This window comes from Nerophis ophidion, linkage group LG08 (genome assembly GCF_033978795.1).
Source record: "Nerophis ophidion isolate RoL-2023_Sa linkage group LG08, RoL_Noph_v1.0, whole genome shotgun sequence".
NCBI lineage: Eukaryota > Metazoa > Chordata > Actinopteri > Syngnathiformes > Syngnathidae > Nerophis > Nerophis ophidion.
In genome coordinates, this window is record NC_084618.1 from 33,793,654 (window position 1) to 33,804,790 (window position 11,137).

The 11,137-nt window shown below is 37.4% G+C and overlaps 1 protein-coding gene across 2 annotated transcripts in view; it reads right to left on the bottom strand.

The window, feature by feature from the left end:
• si:ch211-152p11.4 (regulator of G-protein signaling 1) overlaps positions 1-11,137 on the bottom strand; it is a 32,289-nt gene that overhangs the window by 19,914 nt on the left and 1,238 nt on the right. For both annotated transcript variants that reach the window (XR_009807817.1, XM_061908332.1), the window contains exons 2-3: positions 6,698-7,217; positions 353-402 (exon numbers count right to left, since the gene is read on the bottom strand). Coding sequence is in view for 1 of the 2 variants with exons in the window: in XM_061908332.1 (XP_061764316.1) it covers positions 353-402; positions 6,698-7,168 (521 nt within the window). In the remaining variant the exon portion in view is untranslated. The remainder of the gene's footprint in view (positions 1-352; positions 403-6,697; positions 7,218-11,137) is intronic.

The window sequence follows — 11,137 nt, forward strand, 5'->3', positions numbered from 1 at the left end:
GGAGCATGGGGGTGGAAACATGTTTAGAATAGTCCTGCAGAGAGGATTCATATTTGGGGAGCTGCTCCACACAATGGATGGACACACATAACTACTGCGAGCCGTTTGTCAGCTGGGAGACTAAAAATAAATACAGTCAGTCGTTGTTTGTGATCTGCATTAAAAAGACACAAAATCGTCAATTGCCAATCACATACTTTTTCATGAATATCTGCCGAAACAGATGGGCAGCCGATCAATTGGCACATCCATTGCGGTTAGTATAAATATCCTCCTGTTACAAATAATTCCACTTTGCTAAGTGTCAATTTAGCGCGTTTTTTTTACCTTAAGTAACACACCGGATTCTTACCTGTCTTTTTGCTCTATGTTTTGCAGATTGGAATTTGACGAATTAGGACTCTGAAAGACAAACCACACAATTTGTTAGGAATATTTCATGTTTCACATTCTAAACCAGGGCTGTCCAAACTATGGCAATAAGGTATGTCACTAAATATTGACCTAAAATTAACCTAAAAATATTTCACTTAATATGGTTCTGTCAAAATTGTTGATCACTGAGTATTTGTAATTATTGTGAAAAGTCTGGGCATGTATTTATATGTAAATATGGAGCGGACAACAACCCAAGTCAAAAAGGAAGGAACTTTATTGTCATTGCATAAGTATAAGTATTGCATACAACAAAATTGAATTTACAGCAAAAACCCGTTCAAGAGATTAAATACTTAGAACAGGAATGCTGATGGGTCCACTTACTGCGGCCCAGAAAAATAACACAAGGCATCACATACAGTACATGCCCGCTGAACCATGTTGACATAAAAAACATCCAAGCGACATACATAAATCATAATTACACCGATTTAATGCCACTACAAAGTATGATGGGTAATATGCACAAATTTCTGTAGGGTTGCACGATAAAGATGATATACGATAAGAATTATATAAATTCAGCCGTCCTTGATGTGTTTACATATTTTTTAACAACACACTGTAGCATTTTTGCGGCCAGCTAATGTCTCTCCGCAGTGCAAAACCACTTCTGAGTCAGCAATCTTCAACTCCATGGCGGCCAATTAACAATGTTTCCAACAAATGTCATCCCAAAGGGACGAAGAATAGATTAAGTTAATCATCTGCACACCGTAGGACAGACCTGAGCAAATTAAGGCCCGTTAAGCTTTTCAATCTGGCCTGCTTCACATTCCCAAATAATTTTTGTAGATCTTTAACATGGAAACTGTAACCGCCACTATGATGTTCAGTGATGTTTTCAAATTACCGTAAGTATTGAACTATACAAAGTATTTCAATGGTTGGAATCTGGGCTTTTGCATGATATACCACTTACTATGGTATGGAATTTGGGCTTTTGCATGATATACCACTTACTATGGTAATCTACAAACCCCGTTTCTATATGAGTTGGGAAATTGTGTTAAACGTAAATATAAAAACGGAATACAATGATTTGCAAATAATTTTCAACCCATATCCGGTTGAATATGCAACAAAGACAAAATATTTGATGTTCAAACTGATAAACTTTTTTTTTTGCAAATAATCATTAACTTTAGAATTTGATGCCAGCAACATGTGACAAAGAAGTTGGGAAAGGTTGCAATAAATACTGATCAAGTTGACGAATGCTCATCAAACACTTATTTGGAACATCCCACAGGTGTGCATGCTAATTGGGAACAGGTGGGTGCCATGATTGGGTATAAAAACAGCTTCCCAAAAAATGCTCAGTCTTTCACAAAAAAGGATGGGGCGAGGTGCACCTCTTTGTCCACAACTGCGTGAGCAAATAGTAAAACAGTTTAAGAACAACGTTTTTCAAAGTGCAATTGAAAGAAATTTAGGGATTTCAACTTCTACAGTCCATAATATCATCAAAAGGTTCAGAGAATCTGGATAAAAAACTCCACGTAAGCGGCATGGCCGGAAACCTACATTGAATGACCGTGACCTTCGATCCCTCAGACGGCACTGTATCAAAAACCGACATCAATCTCTAAAGGATATCACCACATGGGCTTAGGAACACTTCAGAAAACCACTGTCACTAAATACAGTTGGTCGTTACATCTGTAAGTGCAAGTTAAAGCTCTACTATGCAAAGCGAAAGCCATTTATCAACAACATCCAGAAACGCCGCCGGCTTCTCTGGGCCTGTGATCATCCAAGATGGACTGATTGATGCAAAGTGGAAAAGTGTTCTGTTGTCTGACGAGTCCACATTTCAAATTGTTTTTGGAAATATTCGACATCGTGTCCTCCAGAACAAAGGGGAAGCGAACCATACAGACTGTTATTGACGCAAAGTTCAAAAGCCAGCATGTGTGATGGTATGGGGGTGCATTAGTGCCCAAGGCATGGGTAACTTACACATCTGTGAAGGCACCATTAATGCTGAAAGGTACATACAGGTTTTGGAACAACATATGCTGCCATTTAAGCGCCGTCTTTTTCATGGACGTCCCTGCTTATTTCAGCAAGACAATGCCAAGCCACATTCAGCACGTGTTACAACAGCGTGGTTTTGTAAAAAAAAAAAAGAATGCAGATACTTTCCTGGCCCGCCTGCAGTCCGCACCTGTCTCCCTTTGAAAATGTGTGGAGCATTATGAAGCGTAAAATACGACAGCAGAGACCCCGGACTGTTGAACGACTGAAGCTCTACATAAAACAAGAATGGGAAAGAATTCCACTTTCAAAGCTTCAAGAATTAGTTTCCTCAGTTCCCAAACGTTTATTGAGTGTTGTTAAAAGAAAAGGTGATGTAACACAGTGGTGAACATGCCCTTTCCCAAATACTTTGGCACGTGTTGCAGCCATGAAGTTCTAAAGGTAATTATTATTTGCAAAAAAAATATATAAAGTTTATAAGTTTGAACATCAAATATCTTGTCTTTGTAGTGCATTCAATGGAATATGGGTTGAAAAGGATTTGCAAATCATTGTATTACGTTTATATTTACGTCAAATCCAATTTCCCAACTCATATGGAAACAGGGTTTGTATGTATATATAAATATATATATATATATATAGAGAGAGAGAGAGAGTAAGGAAAATAAGTATTTGAACACTGCTTTTTTGCAAGTTCTCTCACTTAGAAATCATGGAAGGGTCTGAAAAGTTCACGGTAGGTGCATGTGCACTGTATGAGAGATAAACTAAAAAGAAAAATCCAGAAATCACAATCTATAATTTTTTAAGAATTTGTGTGATAAAGCTAAAAATAAGTATTTGAACACCAACATTAATATTTGGTAGAGTAGCCTTTGTTTGCAATTACAGAGATCAAACGTTTCCTATAGTTCTTCACAAGGTTTGCACAGACTGCAGGAGGGATTTTGGCCCACTCCTCCACACAGATCTTCTCTAGATCAGTCAGGTTTCTGGGCTGTTGCTGAGTAACACAGACTTTCAGCTCCCTCCAAAAATTTTCAATTGGATTTAGATCTGGAGACTGGCCAGGCCACTCCGGAACCTTGATATGGTTCTTACGAAGCCATTTCTTGGTTTTCCTGGCTGTGTGCTTTGGGTCGTTGTCATGTTGGAAGATCCAGCCACGACTCATCTTCAATGATCTGACTGAGGGAAGGAGTTTTTTGGCCAAAATCTCACAAAACATGGCTGCAGTCATCCTCTCCTTAATACAGTACAGTTGTCCTGTCCCATGAGGAGAAAAACACCCCCAAAGCATGATGCTACCACCCCCATGCTTCACAGTAGGGACGGTGTTCTTGGGATGGTACGCATTATTCTTCTTCCTCCAAACACGCATGGTGGAATTATGACCGAAGGTCAATTTTGGTCTCATCTGTACACAAAACTTTCTCCCATAACATGTGCTGGTTTAAAAAGCAGGGGAACCTTCCGTGCCATGCATGATTTCAAACCATGACGTCTTAGTGTATTACAAACAGTGACCATGGAAACAGTGGTCCCAGCTCTTTTCAGGTCATTGACCAAGTCCTGCTGTTTAGTCCTGGGCTGATTCCTCACCTTTCTTAGCATCATTGAGACCCCACGAGGTGTTATCTTGCATGGGGCTCCACTCCGATTGAGATTGACCGTCATGTTTAGCTTCTTCCATGTTCTAATGATTGCTCCAACAGTGGACCTTTTTTCACCAAGCTGCTTGGCAATTTCTCCGTAGCAGTTTCCATCCTTGGCAATTTTGTATCTGGTGTCGTTGGACAGCTCTTTGCTCAGCCATGCTGAATGTTTGGGCCTTACTGATCGTATGAGGTGGACAGGTGTATTTATGCAGCTAACGACCTCACACAGGTGCATCTGATTCAGGATAATATAGTGGAGTGGAGGACGACTTTTAAAGGCGGACTAACAGGTCTTTGAGGGTCAGAATTCTAGCTGATAAGACAGGTGTTCAAATACTTATTTTCAGCTGTATCACACGAATAAATTGTTAAAAAAATGATAAGATTGTGATTTCTGGATTTTTCTTTTTAGGTTATCTCTCATACAGTGGACATGCACCTACCGTGAAAATGTCAGACCCTTCCATGATTTCTAAGTGGGAGAACTTGCAAAATAGTAAAAAAAAACAGGCTTTTCGAATACTTATTTTCTTGACTCTGTATATATATATATATATATATATAAATATATATACATTAGGGCTGCAAATCTTTGGGTGTCCCACGATTTGATTCAATATCGATTCTTGGGGTCACGATTCGATTAAAAATGTATTTATTTTTTCAATTCAACATGGTTCTCGATTCAAAAAAGTTTTTTTTCCCGATTCAAATGGATTCTCTATTCATTCAATACATAGGATTTCAGCAGGATATACCCCAGTCTGCTGACATGCAAGCAGAGTAGTACATTTTTGTAAAAAGCTTTTATAATTGTAAAGGACAATGTTTTATCAACTGATTGCAATAATGTAAATTTGTTTTCACTTTTAAACGAACCAAAAATATGACTTATTTAATCTTTGTGAAAATATTGGACACAGTGTGTTGTCAAGCTTATAAGATGCGATGCAAGTGTAAGCCACTGTGACACTATTCTTTTTTTGTTTTATAAATGTCTAATGATAATGTCAATGAGGGATTTTTAATGACTGCTATGCTGAAATTATAAATAATATTGATAGTGTTGTTGATAATATTCATTTTTGTTTCACTACTTTTGTTTTTTTCTGTGTCGTGTTTGTGTCTTCTCTCATTATGCTCTGTTTATTGCAGTTCTAAATGTTGCTGGGTAAAGTTTGGTTTTGGAATTGGATTGCATTCTTATGGTATTGCTGTGTATTGTTTTGTTGGATTGATTAAAAAAAAAAAAAAAAAAACGATTTAAAAAAAAATCAGAATCGATTCTGAATCGCACAACGTGAGAACCGCGATTCAAATTCGAATCGATTTTTTCCCACACCCCTAATATATATATATATATATATATATATATATATATATATATATATATATATATATATATATACACACATATATACACACACCTATACAGTACATATTAACACACACACACACATATATATATATATATATATATATATATATATATATATATATATATACCTACTCCTTGACACATTTTTTTCTCAATGTGGCACCCCTGAGGCAAAATAATTCTCCAGGTCTGCTCTAAAAGGGGTGTCAAACATTGCTTATTGCTGCCATCAGAGGGCCACATAGAAAACGTAGCAGGTCGCCTTAAAAGATGTGGAAGATCAGATTAAATGACGTGACGAACCACATTGAATGATGAGCAGGCCTCTTTAGATTATGTGGCAGACCACGTTCTGCCTCGTTAAATGGCATGACGTGGCAGGCTACATTGAATGATGCGGCAGGCTGCATAAATAATGTGGCGAGTCGTATAAATGATGTGGCGGGCTACATTAAATTATGTGGCAGACAATGTTAAATGATGTAGAAGACCAGGCAAACCACATTGAATGAAGCAACAAACCACACTAAATCACTTGGTGTGCCACATAAAAAATTATGTGGCAGGCCAAATCTGGCCCCTGGGTGTTGAGTTTTAGACATAGTTTTAGAAGATAATATACCACCAACTGTTGGTGTGTCAGCATTGTTGCAGTCAGTACACGACATGTAAGAGGAAGATCGCATCGATGGTAGTATCAGTATATGATCAATACTTGAATGATCATATTTTCATTTTTTCAAAATCTTTTTGGTGTTTTCTGTTTACTTTGTTTTACTCAAACAAGTACTGTTTATAATGAAAGAGAGTGAGGAAATAGATAAATATGTTGTTAAACTGTCAAAAGCACTTACCAAAAATTAAATTTAGAAATGTTAATACATGTGATCGATATTAACATTATGCTGTTGATTTGTATCGGAATCAACAGCATAACATTTTGATTGGAACATCCCAGGTCACAAAATTGCTCCGAGTCCTTATATGCCTGATTTGGAGGAATATGCTGCATCAGTCCTTAGTTTAACGGTTCGTTGAAATGTGAACCACAAACGGAACTGAAGCAACAATTTAGTTAATTTGAGTCACCATAAAAATTTAAATCGATACTTAATGTACAGTCACTGTACATTAAGAATTTATATTCACACTGTACTACAGTGTGAATATAAATCTATCAACAGAGTGCTGAGGAATCAAAATGAAATACAGATGCAAATCTTGACTTATGACATACCTGGCTAAACAGGCTCTTGAGGTACAGTTTTGCAGCTGACAATTTGGCTAGATGCTGATGCCGATTTGAAAATTTGAAGAACTGTTTGGAGTAGGACGAAGGAAGCAGGTCGTCTCTGTCCAGACTCTTTGAGTTTCTCTTGGCCGCCGGGGCCAACTGGCTGTCACTGTATGCCCTGGACCCTTCATCAATGGAACACACATCAAGCAGGCTCATTTTCTGTTTCCCCAGGTCAAGCAGGTTTTCCACACTGACACTTTGCTCCTTTATCAGTTGCTTCTTCACAGGTGTGCAAGAACTGGGCTGCTGGATCATAGGAGGCGTCTCTGTGCTCATCCCCTCAAGCTCATCTTTCACATCACATGTGTCAGTTTCCCCGCAGTTATAGTCTGACATCTCTGGAGCCAACTTTCTCCAAGAACTTGAGTCAATATCCAGGAGGGATCCCTCGGAGTTGAATTTACGCAGCATGGTGGCTACGCACCAGATAACTGGACAAGGTTGTGAAAGGAAGGAAGCGCTGCAAAGCAACAAGAAAAAGCGGGTGGATTTACTGCGAGGCAATGGCATGTTGGATTTAGCTGATTTGGGGAAGTCGGACAGTGAGTCACAGTAAGAATTTTTGTTGGTGGAGCCAGAGCCGCAATTATTTGCTCAATTCTGTAAATGCAATAAATAATTTGGGTGAGTAATTCCAAAATTCTTCTTGTGCTACTTTTTTTTCGTAAAAAAAGTGGTTCTGTAATGCAGCAGTTATAAAGTCATTTATTACCTGGAGATTTGTTTTGGGTTGGACTCTATGGGTGGGTGGGGCCGTACTTTGACTCCCAGACACACTGGGAGACAAATGTATTGTACATACATACTCACATACACATAATTATTCATACATATTAATACACACATACATATATCCATCCATCCATTTTCTACCGCTTATTCCCTTTTGGGGTCGCGGGGGGCGCTGGCGCCTATCTCAGCTACAATTGGGCGGAAGGCGGCGTACACCCTGGACAAGTCGCCACCTCATCGCAGGGCCAACACAGATAGACAGACAACATTCACACTCACATTCACACACTAGGGCCAATTTTAGTGTTGCCAATCAACCTATCCCCAGGTGCATGTCTTTGGAGGTGGGAGGAAGCCGGAGTGCCCGGAGGGAACCCACGCATTCACGGGGAGAACATGCAAACTCCACACAGAAAGATCCCGAGCCTGGATTTGAACCCAGGACTGCAGGACCTTCGTATTGTGAGGCAGACGCACTAACCCCTCTGCCACCGTGAAGCCAACACATACATATATTCATTCATTAATACATACGTACACGCACACATTGGTACTTAGCCATATACATAGGTACCTCCACTCCCAAATACATACACAAATACAGTACATATATACACACGCACATTCACTGTACAAACATACATATACACATACTGTACATACACAAGCACATATGCATACATACATTCATGCAAATAATCACATTTCATCCATCCATCCATTTTCTACCGCTTGTTGCTGATTGGGTCGTGGGAGGTGCTGGAATCATATTTGATTATGTCGCCCTACGGGAAACTGGGTAAAACAAGGCACACTGACAAAGCATAACCTATTGTTACTATAACAATCTACAAGGTCAATATAGTTCACTTCTCTTTCTTCCCCTCCATTTCTCTGCTTTCTTTTGCATTTGAAATTACAATACATATATTTATTGTTGCATTTGAAACAATTGCATTGTTGATAATATAGGTAATTATTGTTATTATTCATTATCAATTGAGCTATTTCTATTGGTATTTTCCTTGCTCCATTTGTAGTGCAATAATTCATTATTCATTGTAATTTCTGTGTTATTAATATTTACTCCACTAACTGCTTCTTTGCTATCACTTTTCGTATCATTCTTGTACATATCGTCTTTGCTGATGTTGTTCTGTTGTTGTTGTTGTTGTTATTGTTGTCTCTCTGTCTTAACACCCTCTTGTCCCCGCAATTTCCTCCTCAGTCTTTCTTTTATTCTCTGTCCATCCCCTCCTGCTCCAGTCCGGCTACAAACAATAATATAAATCCATTTAATAAAGTCAAATAGAAATAAGGCAACAAGAGAAGTATCCCACACTTCTCTTTTGTAAAGTAAATCTGAACTGCAAATATGGGCATCTATATCAACAACATATTTGCCTCAGTAGTTGTGAGTTCAAAACCCGGCCGAGTCATACCAAAGACTACATTACCTCCCTGTTTGGCACTCAGCATCAAGGGTTGGAATTGGGGGTTAAATCACCAAAAATGATTCCCGGGCGTGGCCACCACTGCTGCCCACTGCTCCCCTCACCTCCCAGGGGGTGTTGAAGGGTGATAGATCAAATGCAGAGAATAATTTTGCCACACCTAGTGTGTGTGTGTGTGACAATAATTGGTACTTTAGTACCAAGTGTCTATATTAGCTATATTAGCCTACTATTAAAGGCTGACGCAAATCTTTGTTGACAGAAAGGTTGTATTTACATTTTTATTCTATACATGTTTGCAACATTGGTAACCATTAGTAAAACGAAGGCTTCTCAGAAGGTGAGATAACTTCTGGAAATAACTGGCTCAGAATGGCCAAAGGTATAGATGCGTGTTTCCAAGTTTAAGCAAACGATAGGCTGTCTTCTTCTAATGGATTTATTACAATCTTTGCAAGCAAGGTGATGTTTGCTGTGGTCTGGAACAACATGGCACACAAACAACTATGAGAAATACAGCCAATTTTGCATGCAGATAATGTGTCTTGAGACATGCAAATATAAATTAAATACGGAGAGGACATAAGTAAAAGAAATTAAATGAGTTCAAATATACCGACAAACGAGGCATAATGATGCAATACGTACATACAGATAGCCTATATAGCATGTTAGCATCGATTCACTTGTAGTCATGGACTGACAAAATATGACTGATTAGCACTCCTCCAACAAGTCAAAAAAATCAACAAAGTTCACCTTTGTGCATTCACACACCGTATAAAACGTTTGGTGGACAAAATGAGACAAAAAAGGAGTGGCATTAAACATGTCTATCGGTCTTTCATCTGAGAAAGTCGTACATGTAAACACACTATGATGAGTTCAACGATCGCTAAAAAATAGTAGGACAAAACGGTGTTTGCCAAATAGGGAAATCAGTGAGGCATGTTTAATATAAACAAGGGAATTACTAACAATCTTGAATGTTTGTGTCATGTTTGTTCTCCTACAGAAAATATATATCTTTTTCCATTTTCACACATCTCCGGGTCTTAAGCACGGCGTGTTGCTGGCCCCCGCAGTAGGATAGAAATGTTCAAAGCAGATGAGAAGACATGCAAATAAAATACCAAAAAGAGGAAACAATTACTTAAAGCAACAGTATCATTAATAGTTGTTCCAGGTTTTTGATCCAAACATTTAAAGAGAATATTTGCAAATAAAAAAATTACATTTTAGAATTTTTTTTTTAGAGTTTCTCGAAACTTATGAATCAATTTGTAATTGGAAATTAAATGTCAATCTAATTTTTTGAACACCCTTATTATTTATACCAGGGGTCACCAACGCGGTGCCTGCGGGCACCAGGTAGCCCGTAAGGACCAGATGAGCTGCCCGCTGGCCTGTTCTAAAAATAGCTCAAATAGCAGCACTTACCAGTGAGCTGCCTCTATTTTTTAAATGTTATGTATTTACTAGCAAGCTGGTCTCGCTTTGCTCGACATTTTTAATTCTAAGAGAGACAAAACTCAAATAGAATTTGAAAATCCAAGAAAATATTTTAAAGACTTGGTCTTCACTTGTTTAAATACATTCTTTTTTGTTTTTTTTACTTAGCTTCTTATAACTTTCAGAAAGACAATTTTAGAGAAAAATACAACCTTAAAAATGATTTTAGGATTTTTAAACACATATACCTTTTCACCTTTTAAATTCCTTCCTCTTCTTTCCTGATAATTTAAATCAATGTTCAAGTATATTTTTTTTTATTTATTGTAAAGAATAATAAATACATTTTAATTTAATTCTTCATTTTAGCTTCTGTTTTTTTGATGAATATTTGTGAAATATTTCTTCAAACTTATTAGGATTACAAATGAAAACAATTATTCTGGAAAATCTAGAAAATCTGTAGAATAAAATGTAAATCTTATTTCAAAGTCTTTTGAACTTCTTTAAAAAAAATTTGGTTCTGGAAAATCTAGAAGAAATAATGATTTGTCTTTGTTAGAAATATAGCTTGATCCAATTTGCTATATATTATAACAAAGTGCAGATTGGATTTTAACCTATTTAAAACATGTCATCAAAATTCTAAAATTAATTTTAATCAGGAAAAATTACTAATGTTCCATAAAAAAATGTTTTTTATTTTTTCTAAAATATTTGATTTAGCTAGTTTTTCCTCTTC